The following is a 20145-nucleotide window of genomic DNA, read 5'->3' as shown; positions in this document are numbered from 1 at the left end:
CTCAAGTTTTGATCCAAAACCTCAGGCTTTTCAGGTCTTAATTTTAAAAATGCTTTGCTTTGATTTATCACAGTGGCATTCAAACTTCTACCCTCAGGGAACCCTTTCCACATTGATCCATTTGTCATGGAACCACTGTATTTGGCAAGCAAGGTCAGCTCATTCAGCAGTACTTTAAATACTGACCCAGTGACCTATTCTGCCTAGTATTATCTGGAGGATTCACTGTCTTAAAAATGCCTTTACTCTTTGCAGTGTTTTGCCCTCACTACTGTCCTCCTAGGATTAAGTGCATGGTTCTGACAGTTGAGTCTTGGTCACCTCTACTTTTAACTGATTCAGCACTGACCAGACTGAAATAAAACTTGCAGCTAGATCCAGTGTATGTATGCTTGTTCAGAAGCAAGCACTATTGATTTCTTGCTGTACTGCATTGGAGATGGCAGATAAATTCAAGGTGGTTCCAAATATATTGCTCTGCTTTCCTTCAGATCACATCAGCAAAGCTGAGAAGGGGGGAGGGGTCTTGTCATCTGGGTAGCCCAGAACAATGCCTCTCTGAAAAACATGTTTGTACAGTGTTCTTTACTTAACAAGTTTTGGGAGAAAGGGCTGACTGTGCAGAAAAAGTTAAATATTTCAGTGGAGAATATTTTATTGAACTATATACCTGCAGTATGGAAATTATCAATGGGACAACGGAAATGGATTTTCTGTGTTCTAATGGTGGCCAAGAGATTGATATTGAGGAATTGGAAAAATAAAGGTATTATACCCTTCAATCAATGGACTGATGATATGACATCACTGGCAATTTATGAATGGACTGCTTACAGGCACAGACTCTGTAAGGGATAAATATGATACCATTTGGAATGAGTTTATACAAAATGTAGTAGGCTATTAACATTTACACAAGCACTAGGACAATAACAATAACACTATACCAATTTATTCAAGAATGCACAGGAATATTGTATATTGCTTTTTTTGGCATATAAATTTTATACGTATCTTTGGTGTTGTTGTTTTTCTCCCTGTCACTTCCTTCTTTTCTTCCCCCTGTATCACTTTATTTCTTTTAACTGAAAACACCTTAGTAAAATATAAATATTTAAAAAGTCTGGCTAGCCCAGAACCTCCATACACACCGCCCTGGCATGTCTCTGGAGGCAGACCGATGCAAACAAGATTAAAAATAATCAGGGGTAGGCAGAAGCTAGATCGACTGGTTGATGCCTGGGGTGACTTGTTATAAGATTGGGAATGGTTTCTGACTCCCAGCTGCTAAACAGCAACAAGAGGAATATTTCTTCCCCCCACCCCCCGCTAAATTTGGCATGTAGAGCGAAGAAATCTATCCAGGCGCGGACTTCTGCGCGTGAAACGAATTCCTAGACTCATAATGTGCTCAGAGGCACAGTTGTTCTTTAACTCTTAGCTGGATCTCTTCTGGATCTGGGCGTGGCCGGCAGGGATCTGGTGGCTCCTAGAAAATAAAACAGAGCCGATCCGACGAGCACGAAGTTTGCGCGCCCTGGATAAGGCTGAATCACCTTTGCCGTTAGAGAAGCCAGCCAGCCGACCGGCGGCCCACGGTCCGAGGCAACCGCGCCCGGCGAACTCGCCCCACTCGGATCCAGGAAGAGTCGGAGGGAGGCGCTGCCGCAAGACGGCGCTGAGCGGAATTTTGCGCTCGGGCCCTTTAAGAAAAAGAACGAGGCGGCCGGGACGGGCGATGACGCTACCACGCGCCCCGCCCCCTCTACCCACCCACCCACGCACTTGACCCGGACGCAGAAGGCGGGGAACGAGATGTCACACATAGGCGGGCGGAAGTGGAGGCTCGCGGAGAGAGGGAGTGAGGGGGCAGGAGGAGGGGGAAGTAGCGCCCCCTCTCGTTGCCAGGGCAACAGGACCAGGTAAGCTTCCCCCCCCATTCCGCCGTCCCCGCTTTCTTTCGTGTCTCCTGCCCCCCTTCGTTTGGGGGGGCACGTTTTGAGTCCTTTCCCGCCCCCCCAAGCATGGAGCGGCCCCCACTTTCCTTTGCCCCCTCCCTAGTCCTAGAAGTGGGTGGCAGGGATCTCGCTTCCTGTTAACCATTACTGGGGGTTGGGGTGGGGTGGGGGGCGTCGGGGGGAGGGCGGGTTGGTGCTGCGGTTTTGAGAAGTATCGCCTGGATTTTGAATCTCTCCTGTTACTATTATATTGCTTTTTTGCAGGCGGAGGGATCGACGATGGCTGTAACTTAACCACTCGTCGAGGCCAGAGCAACCCTGGAAGCCCAACGCCATGGAGGACGCTGGGTGTGAGACTGGAGATCTGTCTGAACGCAAGCCAGCTTGCCCTGATTTGGGCAGGACTGTTCCGGGTACTGGCAGCCCTTGTATGGCGAAGGAGAGCAGCTCCGTCTCAGGCGGTGCTGATGCAGGAAGCGACCTGCTAGCCGCCAGCCAGGTCTCCCAAGAGTGCTGCAGTTGCGAAGGTTGCCCCGGCAAAGAGGGGCTGGTTTTGGAAGCGGCAGAGGCTTGTGAGCAGGCTGCTGGAGAAGCTGGAATTTTGGGCGAGGAGGAGGGTGCTAGAGGAACCGAAACCACTTGGAAGAAAAGGAGCGATCAAGATAACGGCAACTTGCACTTTGCTGGCTACAGTGAAGCTGGCTCTTGTAATTGTCAAGGAGATATCCCCGATCCCTCCGAAACTTATTCAGAGAAGGGGAATGGCTTGTGTGGTTTCACTTGCCAGCACTGGCTTTCGGCCTCCAAGGAGAAAGGCCCTTCCAAGTTACCACAAGGTCAGGAGGAAGATGTTGAAGATGATGCGGCATCCAAGGCGAAGGAGGAGGTCCCAGACTGTACTCGGGCTCCCGGTGGAAGGAAGTTTGCCCGGCAGCAAAAGCACCATTCTGCAGCCAAGGGCGAAGGGCGTTTTGCACTATCTGGGGGAAAGCACAGGCAGGCCAGGAAGAGGAGTGACGGTGGGCGGCACCATGACGTCCAAGTCCAGCTGCTCAAACATCTGGAGGGCTTAGCTTCCTTCTGCGTCTCCTGCTTCAAACTCTTTATCACCCTGATTGTGCAGGTCACCCACAGGTGTGGCGAGGGTGTGGAAGCTTGTGGGAAGCTCCTGTACTCGTGCTGCTCCTTAAGCGCTCATGATCTGGATACCATCCGAACCAGCATGCGGACTTGGATCCAGCATGCAAGGCTGGGCTGCAGGAAAGTGACGTGGTGGCTGGGCTCGTGGCTTAGTGTAGCTTACCGCCTGCTTAAGATGCTATGTGCTATACTCTTTCTGGTGCTCATGCTTCTCCTGGGTAGCCTGAGACTCTGCTGGCGGGTCTCTAAATCAGCCCTCTTCAGTGTCGTGGGTAGATTGGCCCATACCAGTCACGGAGCCTGGATTGTCTCGGCCATTGACCTGCCTCAAGTTTGGGCCCTCTTTAAAGAAAGCAGGACTTGCAAGTGGGCAGCCGGCCTGCTGCTTAAGTGGCAAACCCTCCTTTGGATGCCCAAAGGATTAAGGACCAGTCAGCCAGGGGACACTGTTTATAATGGGTCTCCTGGAGGATCTGAGCCATACCAGCCGGGTGAAGAGGTGGCACGCTTGCTGGCTATGGCACATACCCCCGAAGAAGAGCTGAACCCTTTCCAGGTCTTGCGCTTGGAGGCAACTGCATCGGATGCTGAGCTGAAGAGAGCTTATCGGCACTTGGCAGTCCTGGTGAGCACATTCCTTTTGAGCTGGAGGAAGACGATTGGGTGTCTTGAGAAAGGTGCCATCATATTCTCTGCTGCCTTGGGCTGGCATGTGCTTGCAATTCATGAATACCACTGTGTTCACTAGATTTGCAAAGCTACTGCTGGTTTTCTTCGAGGTGCAGCAGTGCAGGCAGGGATCCCCTCTGCATCTGGTTGGCACAGTTAGCAGTTTAATGTGGGTTTGTGTGGAGGGGGAGGTTCAGAGGGTATTATGCAGCCAGTTTGTTCAACAGTGTCTCTCGCTTGTAGGTTTAGCAGTCCTTTTGCTTCCTCTTGCCTCATCTGCCATGCCCTGCTGCACACTCTAGGGCCTCCAAGATTAGTGTGCTACTTGGAGGGACAAAGTTTTGCTAATCCTTTCTTTTATCAGGCTGGCATGATCACTGTCAGCAGCTTGCTTGTCTAGGCCATTGTGATGAGTAATCACTCTGCTAGTTTTTCTGCTTCAGGTATCAAGCAGCAGTATGCTGGGAAGCCAGGTTAAACCTGTCTTGACTTAATGCCTTCAGGTGGTAAACTTTCCGCCTAGTTCCTAGGGCTGGAAAATTACCAGCCTGAAGCTTTAAGGATGCAAATCTGCTCCCTTTCGCCCATCCCAAAATGAGTTAAAAGGGCAACACTCAACTGCAGTAGTGCAATGTTGATGTGGGACCATGCGCAGACATGGAGTGGACTCAGACTTCAGGCCCTGTCTTCACTGGGAACTGCTAATCTGTCTCACTAACCACAGGGGCTGGCCTCATTTGTGACAAGGATTGGTTTTAATCAAAAGCAGTTGTATCTCGTTCATTCCTTGTTATGATTGGGTATGGCTACATTGGAGGAAGCATGTCTCTCCAGTCTGAGCTTTTGAACAGAAAACATGCCGTTATTAAGAAAACATGCCTGTATTAATCAGAAGTCCTGGTTCAACTTTCTGCCACTCTTATTCTGTCATGGGATATGTGGATGATAATGCCGGTCTACATTTCAAGGTTACTGAGTTAATGAATAAAGAAATTGGCAGAGTATATAGAATTGGCCAGCATGACAACAAAAATTAGAGGTCAGGGAGAAACACAGCTGAGGGAGGAATGGGAATTATGTATAGATGATCTAAAGAGGTACAGCAACCAAATAAATCTGCATGTAGGAATTGACATATAAGCAGATGTCAAGGAAATAAACAACTCTGACTTTCCGAAGGCATCTGAAGGCAGCCCTGTTTAGGGAAGTTTTTAATGTTTGATGTTTTATTGTGTTCTTAATATCCTTTTGGAAGCCGCCCAGAGTGGCTGGGTAAACCCAGCCAGATGGGCGGAGTATAAGTAATAAATTATTATTTTTATTATTTTATTATTATGGAGCAGTAATTACAAACTAGGTTAACAAACAGAACAATAATGGGTGGTAATTTCCTGGCTAAGGATATGCAGCATAAAAAGGAAAAACAGGAAGTCACGGTGGGGTGGGAAGTCTAAAGGGAATAGATGGATAAAAATATGTAGAATACGCATGTATATACTGAAACTTTGGGAAAATACAAATTAAATATATAAATAAAAAGGATTACTTCGTTCATGTATATGATGTGCTTTTCCCATGGGCTGAAAAAACTAAATGCTATTGATGCCACAATATAGGCATTTTCTGACTTTGTTTGTTTTTGGGATGGGGTGGGGTGTTGCACAGGTTCACCCAGACAAGAATAAGCATCCGCGAGCAGAAGAGGCCTTCAAGGTACTGCGGGCAGCCTGGGATATTGTCAGCAATCCAGAGAGGAGGAAGGAATATGAAATGTGAGTGGACTGAAATTCATTTGGCCACAATGTTTTGGAATCAAGAGTCCACATTACCTGTGGACTGGGAGGGTGCTGCTCTCAAAGTAAGGCCATATTTAATGGGCAGGAAGATGCACTGCAAATGAGGCCCTGATGATTGGCCTCATCTTGTGACCAAGAGTTATTTAAATGTTCCAGATGTATGCAGAATGCTGCCCTGTAAAGAAAATGGAAAGGTGGGGTATGATTCTCTTAAATTATTAACTCTCCTACAAATAGCCAATCAAGCCCTCCTGAGTGCCCACCATGGGGTTGTTTAGGAGTAAGTGCATCTCTAACACACTATTAATATACAGATAGGTAGCCGTGTTGGTCTGCCATAGTCAAAACAAAAAAAATTCCTTCCAGTAGCACCTTAAAGACCAACTAAGTTAGTTCTTGGTATGAGCTTTCGTGTGCATGCACACTTCTTCAGATACCTTCAGATGAGACTCCCCCCATCCTCTGTGAATTGTAGTAAATTAATGTATCCAAATTAGTAGAAAGAAGAAATTGAACTCCTCTCCACCTGGCAATTGTGCAAGGGCATTATCTGTAACTAGATAAGAGTCCTGGAGATAAGCGTGCAGAGTGTGCTCTTGGCCTAAAGGCCTTCTGAGGAGAAGACCCAGAGGAGTTTGAGGTACTGATTGAGGCCAAGCAGCTGCTGCACTGCTTTGACTCCCAGCTCTTGTAGAAATGTTTGGCGCTCTAAAAACCAGGCTTTAACATGCTGGCTGGAAAGAGCCACTGTTTTGTGAGACTGGCTTCTGAGTAAGTAGGCTTAGATTTAGATTTGCAACATAGCTCCAGTGGGAAGGTTGTGCAAGGTCTAGATTTCATTTAGTTGACCCAAATGGAAGGTGTAATCAGCAAAAAAAAAAAAAAAAAAAAAAAAAAGTTACTTCCAGTTAATTGGGCAATAGATCTTTTAAAAGTAACAACAGCAGCAACAATAAGGCTTCATAAAAAATGAGGATGGAGGGCACTGTCTTAGAAGCGGCATTTTCCACCTCTGCACTATATGAGGCAGGAAGGGGATTCTGCGTCTAAAATGTTGCATGCTGTGATATACAGGTGCATCATCAAAACAAAAAAAAGTGATTTTATTACAACTGTTTTCTCTGTATGTAGATGTAATCAATTGTTTAGCAGGCTAATCATTCAACTGTGAGTAGACTAATTGGGTAAGGTTTTTTTTAAAACTGTTAAGATCTGAAGTTACCTGCTACCTAGCAAGGAACAGTCTCAGGTCTATTTATATCAGGCTTCCTCAACCTCGGCCCTCCAAATGTTTTTGAGACTACAATTCCCATCATTTCTGACCACTGGTCTTACTAGCTAGGGATCATGGGAGTTGTAGGCCAAAAACATCCAGAGGGCCGAGGTTGAGAAAGCCTGACTTACGTTATTGTCAATTCTTCTGCAATTGTCTTTGCACCTTGGTCTGGCACAGAGTCCTCCAGAGTCTAGAATGTTCTGTTGGAGGATGCAGACACACTCTCAGGAATAGCAGCATGATTTAAATAAAACTCCTAGCCATTCCTGTCACCTCATGAGAAACTGGATACAGCGAAGGATACACACATATTTGGAGTTAGGCGGAGTTGCGTCAAATGCAAGGCTGAAATAACAACCATGTGTTTGCTGTGTGATCTAACTGAAGCCCAAGCTACACTGCCAGGGAGTATCTGGGAATACAGTGGTACCTCGGGTTAAGTACTTAATTCGTTCCGGAGGTCCGTACTTAACCTGAAACTGTTCTTAACCTGAAGCACCACTTTAGCTAATGGGGCCTCCTGCTGCTGCCGCGCCGCCGGAGCACAATTTCTGTTCTCATCCTGAAGCAAAGTTCTTAATCTGAAGCACTATTTCTGGCTTAGTGGAGTGTGTAACCTGAAGCGTTAACCTGAAGCGTATGTAACCCGAGGTACCACTGTACGTTGGGGAACATTTTGTTTACTGAGCACACTATAGTGAACTCCTTTCAAGTTCCCTGTATATCCCACAATGCTTTGACATGTTACGAAAGTGTTCCTGCTTGTTTAAAACACTGGAAGATTTCCCAATATGAGAAGCAGAATGTATCTGCATCAGTTATATTTAGGAGTACCTAGTTTTGAAGTCACCAGTGTAAATGCAGCGACAGAGTGGCATATAAGTTAGACAAGTGGCTGGGAGAGGGGGGCTAATACTGCTTCAGCATATGGCACTTATTTCTTACTGCCTGGTCCTAGTTGTCACCACCTAGAAGAAAGTTCTGTTGCTTTAAAGTGCTTAGTATCGCAGCCTTAGTCTGGCATTGTCCAGGTTTCTTTCTTGTACTGATGCTACCACCATTGGCTTCTGACTTCCCTTGTTGCTCTTTTCAAGCAAGCGCATGGCAGAAACAGAGCTGACCAAATCCATGAACGAGTTCCTTTCTAAGCTTCAGGATGACCTAAAAGAAGCCATGAATACAATGATGTGTAACAAGTGTCAGGGGAAGCACAGGTAAGTGGCCAGCTGCCGTTATCTCCTTAACGGTCCCACTATTATTTCAGGCCGGGTGCAATAGTAGCGAGAGCGTGTCTGCTTTCCAGAGTGTGCAATATCTCAATCCTTGCTGGGCATTGCTGCAGCAAAGCCATGTTGCAGAGGGACTGTATACTATCTTTATTTGATAAGAAAAATGGTTCTAAGCATCCATTGGAAAGCTTGGGAATGTGGGCAGTAGCTGGAGAAGTTAAAGCATAAGAAAAACAGCAGGGAAGGTTTCCAACAGCTTGGAGAGGTGATGCTGTCATTCATGGCTTAGCTACCATTCCCTCTTCTTAGGGCTACTGATTCTTCTAACCATTTTTGGATGCAGAATCTCAGCCCCCTCTGAAATGAAGAAACATTGGATGGGGAGGAGAGTTTTAAAGGTTCCAAACTCTAGAAAATCAGGCACACACCCACCCATACTCTCTGGTCTCCCATATACTCTTTGTTGCTGCAGGCGGTTTGAGATGGATCGTGACCCACTGAATGCTCGCTACTGTGCAGAATGTAGCAAGCTTCATGCGGCTGAGGAGGGAGACTTTTGGGCCGAATCCAGTATGCTAGGGCTGAAGATCACGTATTTTGCCATGATGGATGGAAAGGTTTACGACATCACAGGTAATGGCACCACACTTCTGGACAAGTGGGAATGGAAGTGGAAGGAAGGTGGTTAAATGGGCTTTTAAAACTATATTCCCCTTTCCTCCCATTGGATACTTGCCATTCATGGAATAGGTTTTAAGGTCTTTATAGGCACCTTGTATTCTGTTCAGCATGGGTGGTCTGCTGTGTAGATTTTGAACCTTAAGTTAAAGCTGGGCAGCTCTGCATTTTGTGCAGCGAGCATGCTTACTGCAAGCAAACGCACCTCTCATTCAAAACACAGTGACAACTTTGACCCCCAAAGAAGGACCCCTTGAGAAAGATTTTTAAATAGTTGGATGGGGTGCCCTGTGAATGATAAATCATGCTGCCGCTGGGATTGCGGTTACTGTTTAAAGGCAGGAACTTGGATTCTAATGGCATTCCTGCTTTCTCTGAGAGGCAAATACCTCTTACCATTTCATAGTTTACTTCTTTCCTTTTTAATGTTCAGAATGGGCTGGCTGTCAGCGAGTAGGAATCTCCCCAGACACACACCGTGTTCCATATCACATATCTTTTGGATCAAGGGGCTCAGGAGGACGGCAGAGGTCAGTGATGAATGATGTTGTTTATTTGTTCCCCTTAAAAAATGTTCTGTCCCCTAGTCTGCACATGGATGAGTCCTTCCTTAACTTTTAAAGTGATACCAGGCTCTGTGAACCCCATCCAAGGACCTGTGTACTATATTCTGTGAGTGAGGATTCCCATTCAGTACAATGTGGGGAGTGGATCTGCTCCATACATACAAGAGGCCACAAGTGGTCCAGCTCCTATATAAATACATGGGGGAGTGCTGGGCACAATCAGAGCTCTTCTGCATGGAAATGATCTGGGTTCTGATGTCCTGTACACAACATGGCTTGCCAGTGATGGTTGTGTTAAAACAGCCTGTATGCACAGGCAGGGAACAACTCATCTTAGTTCTAAGTATTTAGCTAACAGGTGTTCAGATTTCTTTCTGTCTGCAGCTCGTGAGTCTAGGACTACTTCCCTGCCCCCCCCCCCAATTCACTGGAAATTTGGAACACATTTTTCATTGCAGTTGCCAGCTTCTATGGGTTAGTCACGCAGGACGCGGGTGTCACTGTGGGTTAAACCACAGAGCCTAGGACTTGCCGATCAGAAGGTTGGCGGTTCGAATCCCTGCGATGGGGTGAGCTTCCGTTGCTCGGTCCCTGCTCCTGCCAACCTAGCAGTTCGAAAGCACGTCAAAGTGCAAGTAGATAAATAAGTACTGTTCTGGCGGGAAGGTAAACGGCGTTTCCGTGCGCTGCTCTGGTTCGCCAGAAGCGGCTTAGTCATGCTGGCCATATGACCCGGAAGCTGTACGCCGGCTCCCTCGGCCAATAAAGCAAGATGAGCGCTGCAACCCCAGAATCGGTCACGACTGGACCTAATGGTCAGGGGTCCCTTTACCTTTATGGGTTAGTCACAGTCATAAAGTGTTCCAGATAACTTGCCTCCAACTCCTGTGCATGAGCAGTGCTAGTTCTGGCCTTTTTCAATAGGTTGATACACTTTAGTACAGCAACTTGAGTGTAGAGTATTTAAAACCCAGAGACCAGATTCTTGACCCTAGAGTCCTCATAACCTGTGCTGAAACTGGTCCCATTGAAACCATATAGAAATTTGGCACCTTTTGCATGTGGTGAAGAAGGTTCTGACATAGTTGAAAGCTCTGAAGTGTACCTTCCACCTCCTGCTTTTACTGTTAAGCCGAGCTTCATGGTCTGTGGCAGTCAGTGCTGGATCTGATAGTATCATTTGTTCTTCCCTTTCCTCTGCTCTCCCCATCCCCTTCGAAAGAGCTGCTTCAGACGGCAGCCCTGCTTCAGCTGCAGAACTGCAGGATTTCTTCAACCGCATCTTCCAAGGGAACCACGGACAAATGCCGAACGGGAACTTTTTCAGCACGCCCCAACCGCCGTCCCCGGGGAGCGTGCCAACCCCTCCTGCCCCTCCATCGAAGGTGGACAGTACCTCCCAGAAAGGAGATTCGAAGCAGAAACGGCGGAAGAAAGTGCGGCGCCCTTTTCAGCGCTGAGGACTCCACGAGAGTTGGGAGTGAAATCTCCTAGGCCTGCTTGGATGCCAGGCTTTCTACATCAGGTAGCAAAAGGGCTGTTTCAAAAGGGAAAAAAGTGTGTTCTGGTTAGTGTCAAAAATCCAAATGATTCGGGCTCCTCTGGACTAATCCATAACCCGGTAACTTCCAGCTGGAAAAAGACCCTCGTCTTTCCACTGCAATTGTCAACACTGATCCCGTGATACCAAAGAGCTCCAACAGATGGCTTCCTGGAAGTGTCATCATGAAGATGTGGCATGGACAGGTGTGGGGATGGGGCAGCCTGCCTATGAGCCATGGGATCTCCTTCAAGGTGACTTTCTCAATGAGATGCTTCTGTAATTGTTCAGCGTTTCCCCCTTCAGCAGGAGTATGACTACCACCAATAACGTTAGCTGATTCTTCACTTTTGGTCCACAAGGACGCTTGGACTGTAACCTCTGCTTTACTCCAATTGTCACACTATCAGACCCCTCCTAAGTCACCTGAGACTTGGAGAAAAGGTGAGCCTTAGAGGGTCCCTAGTTGCCCAGGAAAGACTTGGCTTGGCTGATGGTAATATTAAGGCAACATGTAGAAAAGAAGCATATATCTTATTGCTGTGCAAGATTGGGAATTAAATTCTTACCCCCATGCTGGGTGTCCTACAAACTATACAAGAAGAGGGTCAAGGGAATCGCCCCCCTCCTCCAGTAAATATCCTTGCTAGAAAATATTAATTCAGTGCTTACCATGCAAAAGATTTATCTAGGCCCCAAAGTTAGGAGGAGATGAAGATACACTTTAGTTGTTCCAGGAGCTGCCCAGATATGATGCAGATACTCAGGATTATACCAAATGGTCTTTTTGCTTCTACGTTGAGTCAAAAAAGGTTCCACAGTTCTGTTGCAAGACTACTGAAAGGAGGTGTTCTGCACCACCCCATAAAGCAAATGGTCACATCTGGCTTTGGATGCAAAGTGACTCTTGGACAGAACCAGGTTCCTGTCTTTCTAAAGTGCTTGGTTTGCTCTTCCCTGATCCTGGGAAATACATGCTGTTTGCCTCTGCTGTCCAAGGACTGTGATCAAATCAGTTAAGAAACTGGTGGATTAAACCCCCAAGATTTAGCATGGACAGTTGGCTCTTAACTGTCCAAACTTGTTTTATTGAAGGTTACTTTTTTAAAAAAGTTCAGATTTGTATGTACATACATATATTTAATACCATGTGTATTCCCCTTTCTATAAATATAAATGCCTTGGAGAGTCTTGGCCTTGGAGAGTCATTATTACCTTTTCCTTTCACAATGCAGCTACACATTTTCGGAATTTCTTGCTTTGCTTTCCCTCCGTCATTTAAAGGAGAGGATTAATGTTATCCCTGGATTTGTCTTATGGTGGAAACTAATGACATTAACTGACAGATGAAGCTGTGCAAATAGCTGTACTTATAAGCTCTAGATCCAGTTTATTAAAATTTAGGAGGCACATACGCAGTTACACACACTGCCATTGGACTAATTGCAGTATGTGTCTAAGGACTTACGTATAAATCCAGGAATTGTTAGAAAGTTTGTGAAGGGCGGTATATAAATTTAATAAAGAATAATAATAACTTCAGTACAGTTCTGTAGGCCTAATTAAGGAGGCTGAAAAGAGTAACACCTGAGAGCGAGAGTTATACCCTACTCTTCCATTAAATAATGATTAAGTAGTGGTATTTTGCTACCCTACGTCCTTGATTGCAGGGGAGGAGTACAGCAAATCCACTACTTCTTTCATAATGGTATTGTAGAGAAGCAGTTATCCCATGATTCGCTCCTCCTCCTTAGGGCTTGTGGGTTGAGCTCCAAGCAGCTGAGGGAAAAGTGCAAGGAAGTCCCTGAATCATTGCATTTCGCTGATCGAATGGGCAGCTAATTTTTCTCCCTGTGACAGAGCTTTTTAGCAGCCTGTTGGCTTACCAGCAAAGGAGAGAAAGTGCTAGAGCTAGGATGTGCTTTTTAAGCCCAGTATCTTCACCACACCCTGCTATCGCTGTATCTCATTACCTTTGCCACTTCTCTGCAAGTCTCTCTTGTCTACATGTCTCTGCCAACTGACCTGCAGCCCTTGCTTATTTCATCCTCATTTCTGTTTGACTGGACTCGCGGCATTCAAACATAGATGCCTGGGGTGAATTCTTGCAAGCCCCAAGGGAGAAGAAAAAACAGGATGATCTCTAATGCAAGCTGTTTGTTCATGCTAAAGTACCAGGTCACATCCTGCAACTTCTTGGAGAAGGCTTGGCCCGTGATGTTCTCTGCCCTCGGGGTCAGGGTGGCTCATTGGCTCCCCTTGTCTTCCTGCTATTCCTTTCCTTGGTCTAAAGGGACTCAGTTGCTATCCTAGGCCTCCAAAACAGGACTTGCTGTGTGTTTGTCAAGGCCTCACCTGAGCTATTATTTCTCTGCCTGATCCTTTTCGCTTTTGGGTTATCTTTTCATCTTGGCTAGGTTTTCTTTTGTACAAGCCATACATTATCTTAAACTAGAAGCAACCCAGTCCAGTGCAGACTAAGGCTGCAGTTCTGTAGTACTTACCTGGAAGTTAGATTAATTGGAGTCAGTGAACTTAACTTCTGGGCAGAGATGCATAGGTTTACATTGTAAGTCTGTTTTTAAAAAATGCAGTTTCTGGATGCTGATTGCATCAGCTTAGTGGCTGGCTTTTGATGTTGCTTTCTCCTGGTTGAGTCCAACCTATTTTGGATTTTTAAAAAAGCAAATTGAACTGAGATTCTGCATTTCAGCACTTCTTGTTTTGTCAGTTGGTAGCTCTGTAAACAGGTGGTTGCAGCATGCAACCACTGACATTCTCCAGAAGGTGGTGCTCTAAAACCTATTATAGGAAAATGAAACTACACAAAGGTATCTCAAAGCTGTCCCCTGAATCAAACATTAGGTCCTGCAAAAGACTCCTTTATTTGTATAAATGTTTTAGTTAATATCCTGCCTCATCATGGACCCCCTTTTGTGAACTCCCCAACAAAACTTACCAAGACACACATGGAAGCTAAACAGAACTGCAACAGACCAATGGCATCAATGTGGCAGTATTAAAGGAGAATTTCCTGCGTTCAAAAGTACCTTGTCAAAGTGTGTAATTCACTGAACTGGCTCTGCAGCAAGTGCATGTGCTGTTAGACTTCAGAAACATTTTGCAGTGCAGAGATCTGTGGAGCTACTTGTTTCTATTTAGGTCTGCCATCATAGGTGTGGAGGTGACAACCAAGAGCCAGAAACATACGTTGAGAAGTGCAGTGAAATTATAATTAGCAGGTTTGCGATAGAATTGAATTTTATTATTTCAGTCACAGACCAGTTCCAGCCCACATACAGTATCAAGGAAGTCATAAAACACGATAGGGATACATTTGAATTTGCAATTAGGTATGACAGGGACGCAGGTGGCGCTGTGGGTTAAAGCCTCAGCGCCTAGGGCTTGCCGATCGAAAGGTCGGCGGTTCAAATCCCTGCGGCGGGGTGCACTCCCGCTGCTCGGTCCCAGCGCCTGCCAACCTAGCAGTTCGAAAGCACCTCCGGGTGCAAGTAGATAAATAGGGACCGCTTACCAGCGGGAAGGTAAACGGCGTTTCCGTGTGCGGCTCTGGCTCTGGCTCTGGCTCTGGCCAGAGCAGCGATGTCACGCTGGCCACGTGACCCGGAAGTGTCTCCGGACAGCGCTGGCCCCTGGCCTCTTAAGTGAGATGGGCGCACAACCCCAGAGTCTGTCAAGACTGGCCCGTACGGGCAGGGGTACCTTTACCTTTACCTTTTTATGACAGGGACAATACAGATATAGCAACAGTTAAAAAATATATAAATTATAAATTAAAACTTAGTCACTAACATATAACCTAAAATTATCATTTAAAACCTTAATTGTTATGATAGCACAGCTTGTTCCCTAGGTTTTATGGCAATCGCACAGAATTTGGCTACCCTTAACGTGGGGTTTGAGATAGACCAAGACTCCCCTTTAAAAAAATAAGTAGTTGATAGTCACAGCGGGGTGGTGCAGGAAGAAACAAGAAATATAGAACTCTGTTCATCAGTCCTTGGGTCCTCAGAAGTTGGACTATATCAGGGTTTCCCAAACTTGGGTCTCCAGCTGTTTTTGGACTAAAAGTCCCCTAGCCGTAGTCCAAAAATGGCTGGAGACCCGAGTTTGGGAAACTCTGGACTACATCTTCCATCACCCCTATAACTGGCTAAACTGACTGGGGAGGATAGAAGTTTTAGTCCAGTAACACCTGGAGAGTCAAGGCTGAAGAGCAGTGACAGAAACCAGCAGAAGAAGAAGAGCTCAGTGTTCCTACCAGTTTCATCAAGGCGGAGATCAAATGGCATATTTATACTTCGCTAAGAAGGTTATTTTCCTTTCTTACTAATTGCAGTTTCACTCTTAATCACAAAGATTTGAAAAAGAGGTGATGGAAACAAACGTGTTCAGAGGCATTCTGGGGGATGTAGTACATTAAGCCACGATCGAAACACTTGCTTAATTCTAGGGTGCAGCTGGATTTGACCCACCAGGGCTGAATTCTGTCACTTCACCCACTTTCGTTGCTTAAATTTCTTTGCAGCGCACGAGGAGATAGACTGTTGCTGTAGTTGTATGAGGGTCTCTCCCAACTCCTGCTAGCACTTTTAAAGCCAGCTGACCTACTTTCTCCGTAGAGTTGCTTCAATAATTCTGCTGGGACCTGCCGCTCAGGCTTCTCATATTGTAAATTACATGCCAATAGAATCTTATTTCTTACATGTATGTAGGCTGCTTGAATGTATACTGTATAATGCAGGCTTCCTCAAACTCAGCCCTCCAGATGTCTTTGGCCTACAACTCCCATGATCCTTAGCTCAGTGTTTCCCAACCTTTGGTCTCCAGCTGTTTTCAGACTACAATTCCCATCATCCCTGACCATTGATCTTGCTAGCTAGGGATCATGGGAGTTGTAGTCCAAAAACAGCTGGAGATCCAAGGTTGGGAAACACTGCCTTAGCTAGTAGGACCAGTGGTCAGGGATGATGGGAATTGTAGTCTCAAAACATCTGAAGGGCCAAGTTTGAGGAAGCCTGGTATAATGTATAACATGAATCACTGAATACCTTCAATTTTCTCCCTTGCTGGGATTAGGAGGCAGGTGTTACAAGTAGGTTTTTAGGCTCCTTGCCCTCCTTGTTCAAAGTAAGTACCATTCTAAGGTAGGCTGCCTGTCGGTGTCTCATATATCCCCAAACACCTGCTACTCCTATGACCCACTTGGCCTATTAGATACAGTAGGAGGGTGTTGGCTGTTGCTAAAACTTCACTGGGTAGGCAGGGAATGTAATAGTTCCCAGCCCAAGGCTGCCCCAAGGAAGCCTTAGCTACCACCCTTTCTGTGAGAGCTGAACTGTGGAAGTGGCAGATCTGTTCCCAAACCAGTGTGGGCCCAAGCCTCTGCATGCTAACAGCTGGCTTCTTTTGGTGGATATCGTATACGGCTGGCAAAAAGCCTTCGCAACAGAGAGGACATGCGCCAGTTATTGTTCACCTTCCAATCTGCATTTATAATAATAATAATAATAATAATAATAATAATAATAATAATAAATTTATTATTATACTCCGCTCATCTGGCTGGGTTTCCACAGCCACTCTGGGTGGCTCCCAACCAAATATTAACAACACAATACAGCATTAGACGTTAAAAACTTCCCTAAACAGGGCTGCCTTCAGATGTCTTCTAAATATCAGATAGTTGCTTATTGCCTTGACATCTGATGGGAGGGCGTTCCACAGGGCGGGTGCCACTACCGAGAAGGCTCTCTGCCTGGTTCACTGCAATCTCACATCTCGCAGTGAGGGAACTGCCAGAAGGCCCTCGGAGCTGGACCTCAGTGTCTGGGCAGAATGATGGGGGTGGAGACGCTCCTTCAGGTATACAGGACTGAGGCCATTTAGGGCTTTAAAGGTCAGCACCAACACTTTGATATACGCGCGATCCAGACCCTTGCTTCCAGACCTGCAGATGATATTCTTCTTTCCCTTTCCTTAGTGTGAAGTAACACCAGGCATCCAAATATTTGATTTGTAGGTATGCAAACAGAGTTGGGATAGGGGGATGGGATCAAGGCAATTGCTGCCGGCATCAAAAGACCTGAGCGCCTTCCTAAAACGCAGGAGAAAGTGGCGATTGTCCCCTCACGTCATTCCTAAGAGGAAGAGGCATTTCTGTAGGTGGGAGTGAAATGTTGCATGTTGCGTTCCCCGCCTGCTTTTCAGCAACTGTACTTTTCCCACCCACATGCTGACAAATTGGCTTAGGAGGAAAACTGGACAGACAGATTCACGGACATAAGAGACATACTTGTAAAAGATACTGGTAGCGACGCAGGTGGCACTGTGGGTTAAACCACAGAACCTAGGACTTGCCGGTCAGAAGGTCGGCGGTTCGAATCCCCGCGACTGGGTGAGCTCCCGTTGCTCTGTCCCAGCTCCTGCCAACCTAGCAGTTCGAAAGCACGTCAAAAGTGCAAGTAGATAAATAGGTACCGCTCCGGCGGCAACGGGAAGGTAAACAGCGTTTCCATGCACTGCTCCAGAAGCTGTATGCTGGCTCCCTTGGCCAATAAAGCAAGATGAGCGCCACAACCCCAGAGTCAGTCATGACTGGACCTAATGATGAGGGGTCCCTTTACCTTTACCTTTATACAGTAAACAAGTTACTGTATTTTTTGCTTTATAAGACTCACTTTTTCTCTCCTAAAAAGTAAGCGGAAATGTGTGCGCATCTTATGGAGCGAATGCAGGCTGCACAGCTATCAAAGCAGCCAGAACAGCAGGAGGGATTGCTGCTTTCACTGCACAGCAATCCCTCTTGCTGTTCTGGCTTCTGGGATTCAGAATATTTTTTTTCTTGTTTTCCTCCTCCAAAAACTAGGTGCGTCTTGTAGTCTGGTGCGTCTTATAGAGTGAAAAATAAGGTAACATATATCATATCCTATGGACCTAGGATGTGCAGAGAATATAAAATTAAAGCAGGACCTGCAACAAAAAGCTGCAGTGCAAAGTTCTCTGATTCAGGGTTCCAGCTAGCCATGACCTTTTATCAGGCTACTCCATTCCGTTGCCACTGTGCTGGTGTGGCACCAAATGGCTACACACCTCATGGGATATCTTTCTTTATAGCATTATTCCCCCCCCCCCGAATATACATCATGCTTCCCCCCCCCTAAAGTACCATTTCCTTTTATCATACTAGGGCTATATTAAGATTTCTGTTGAAGCTTTAGGGTGGCAGTCCTAAAGCTGCACTACAGCTCAACTAGAATAAGTTAGATGATAGATGAAGCAAAAATATTTTTTTTAAAAAAATGGGGGTGGGGCAGGGAGGCCTTATGAGTTAAAGGAAGTTCTCTAGAACTGCTGTTGCAAAGGGTTTCCCCATAAGCCCTTGTGGTTGGCACAGAAACAAGAAAAGCAGGGTGACCATGCTGGCTCTGACCAACGGTTATGATAGTTTCGCGTTTTGTCTCCCACCAGTCGCCAGTCAGATGCCACAGGGCAGTTCACAAGCAAGGAACGATGACAATATCTGTTCCTCCCATCTATCCTATCTATCCCCATCACCTCATCGTTGGTGCATTCCATGTATTTCTGGAACGAAAAGTGAATCAGAGAAATGTCATTCCTGAAGGCACTGGGAATGGGAAATTGCAGTGCCAAGACACAAAAACAAATCGCTTATTCAAATTAGCCTTCATACCTGATGTGGCCAATGTAACATTGATTTTTCACATGGAGATCCTGAAAGGGAGAGTCCGGTACAGCAAGCCCACAATTTACGTGGGGGTTACGTTCGGGAGATCAAGCCTAAAGCCAAAATCGCGCATAGTCAAAACTCATTTGGTGCAATCTGACGGGGGGTGGGAATGCAAAAGTATTTTTTCCTTTTCTACTTATTTTTCTTTTTTGCCAAGTGCATAAAGCTGAATGTGCACAAGTTAAATGTGCGCAGGTTGCGGGCTTATTGTACATGATTGGCCTTTCACCTTGTTTTCTCTCCCAGGTAAACTGGTAAAATAAAATTTAAAAAAATGAAGACTAGAATTGGTGCAAATGAACATGTGATGTTGGCGAACAATAAATGGAACTGCATAGAGAGCTTATGCCTTAACACTCTCAGATAATGATGGTAAACGGTTATCACAATTTCATTTGAGTAACAGATATTTTAGAGAAATGATAAGGGATTTTATTTTTGTGTAGGGAAAGCAGGATACAATAAATAAAACCAAATAACTCAGCAGAGGGGGAGATGAGGGAAGTCCAGAGGAAGGGAGGGAGAATAATTGTATATAACATGATGAATGAGATTTGTATTATTATTTGTTATAAAATTCAATAAATATTCATTAAAAAAGGAATTGGTGCAAATGAACATGTGATGTTGGCGAACAATAAATGGAACTGCATAGGGAGCTTATGCCTTAACACTCTCAGATAATAACAGTAAATGGTTATCAAACATGTAGGCAGGCATTATTCAATTGATGCATTTGCCTGAATGTGTGTGTCTTTTTTAAAAGCAAAGCATTTTTGGGGTGTTTAACCATATTTCTTCTCACTAGCTCTGTGACCATCACCGCATCTGTGTTGACTTCTACCTATTGTGGTATTGACCCCCAGCTCCTTGGGAAATAGCTGTGTTTGCTGCATTCTCCTATCCCGCTTTGCCCTGCTGCTCCCTAACCCTCTTCATACGTGAAAGCAATCAGAAATCCTAGTTCCCATTACAGATCCCAGATCCATCCAGGGCAACACTATGCAGAAAGCATGCCTGGCCCCATTATTTTTATCTAAATCTACTCTCCACTCCAAGAGCTCTACGTCCAACAACCCCATGCCCTTCACCTTTTCAGAGTGATCTGAAAATAGTTGAGGTATTTTTTTGTGGTGTTACCCCACAATCCAGATTTTCCTTTGCTTACACCCAAAAAAATATCTGACCACAGTGTTGCTTGAGGTATAACCAAGGTCAGGACCCAGAAGCCTGGCTTCTCACCATCACTGCAGAACTGTAAACTCGACCAATATCCCTATAAACTGGTGCTGCAACGGCACTTTTGTGCCTCTGGCATTCAACCTGGGGGTTTTGCCCTACAAAGCTGGATCGTTAAGCCACAGGGCCAGGAGCCTTAGGGCTTGTCATTGTCTACGTGAGTCAATCAAGGAATTCTTATTCCCTCCGGTCCCAAATCGATACTCTGCTGTTTTCTTCTTCTGGAATTCTCCCTACCAATTCAGGCGACTACTATCGAAGAATTGATGCTTTTGAATTATGG

At 45.7% G+C, this 20145-nt stretch overlaps 1 protein-coding gene across 1 annotated transcript; it reads left to right on the top strand.

The window, feature by feature from the left end:
* Window positions 1-1772: 1772 nt before the first annotated feature.
* Window positions 1773-12043, top strand: DNAJC14 (DnaJ heat shock protein family (Hsp40) member C14). Its single transcript, XM_079965434.1, has 7 exons — window positions 1773-1922; window positions 2223-3723; window positions 5433-5539; window positions 7934-8053; window positions 8541-8701; window positions 9180-9276; window positions 10535-12043. Exons 2-7 carry the CDS (start codon window positions 2293-2295, stop codon window positions 10770-10772), a joined length of 2154 nt encoding a protein of 717 aa, XP_079821560.1. The 5' UTR covers window positions 1773-1922; window positions 2223-2292; the 3' UTR covers window positions 10773-12043.
* Window positions 12044-20145: the final 8102 nt, after the last annotated feature.

The sequence above is a fragment of the Podarcis cretensis genome, assembly GCF_951804945.1.
Source record: "Podarcis cretensis genome assembly, chromosome: 2".
NCBI lineage: Eukaryota > Metazoa > Chordata > Lepidosauria > Squamata > Lacertidae > Podarcis > Podarcis cretensis.
The sequence above is the reverse complement of the archived record's forward strand: the minus strand, read 5'-3'. Positions and strand labels throughout refer to the sequence as shown.

What these genes read in the sequence shown, in the direction of transcription:
- DNAJC14 (XM_079965434.1), top strand. Translation starts at nt 2,293, where the DNA reads ATGGAGGACGCTGGGTGTGAGACTGGAGATCTGTCTGAACGCAAGCCA. An exon ending in AAGTGTCAGGGGAAGCACAG is followed by an intron (nt 8,054 to 8,540) that starts GTAAGTGGCCAG and finishes TTGTTGCTGCAG; the next exon opens with GCGGTTTGAGATGGATCGTG. An exon ending in AAAGGTTTACGACATCACAG is followed by an intron (nt 8,702 to 9,179) that starts GTAATGGCACCA and finishes TTTAATGTTCAG; the next exon opens with AATGGGCTGGCTGTCAGCGA.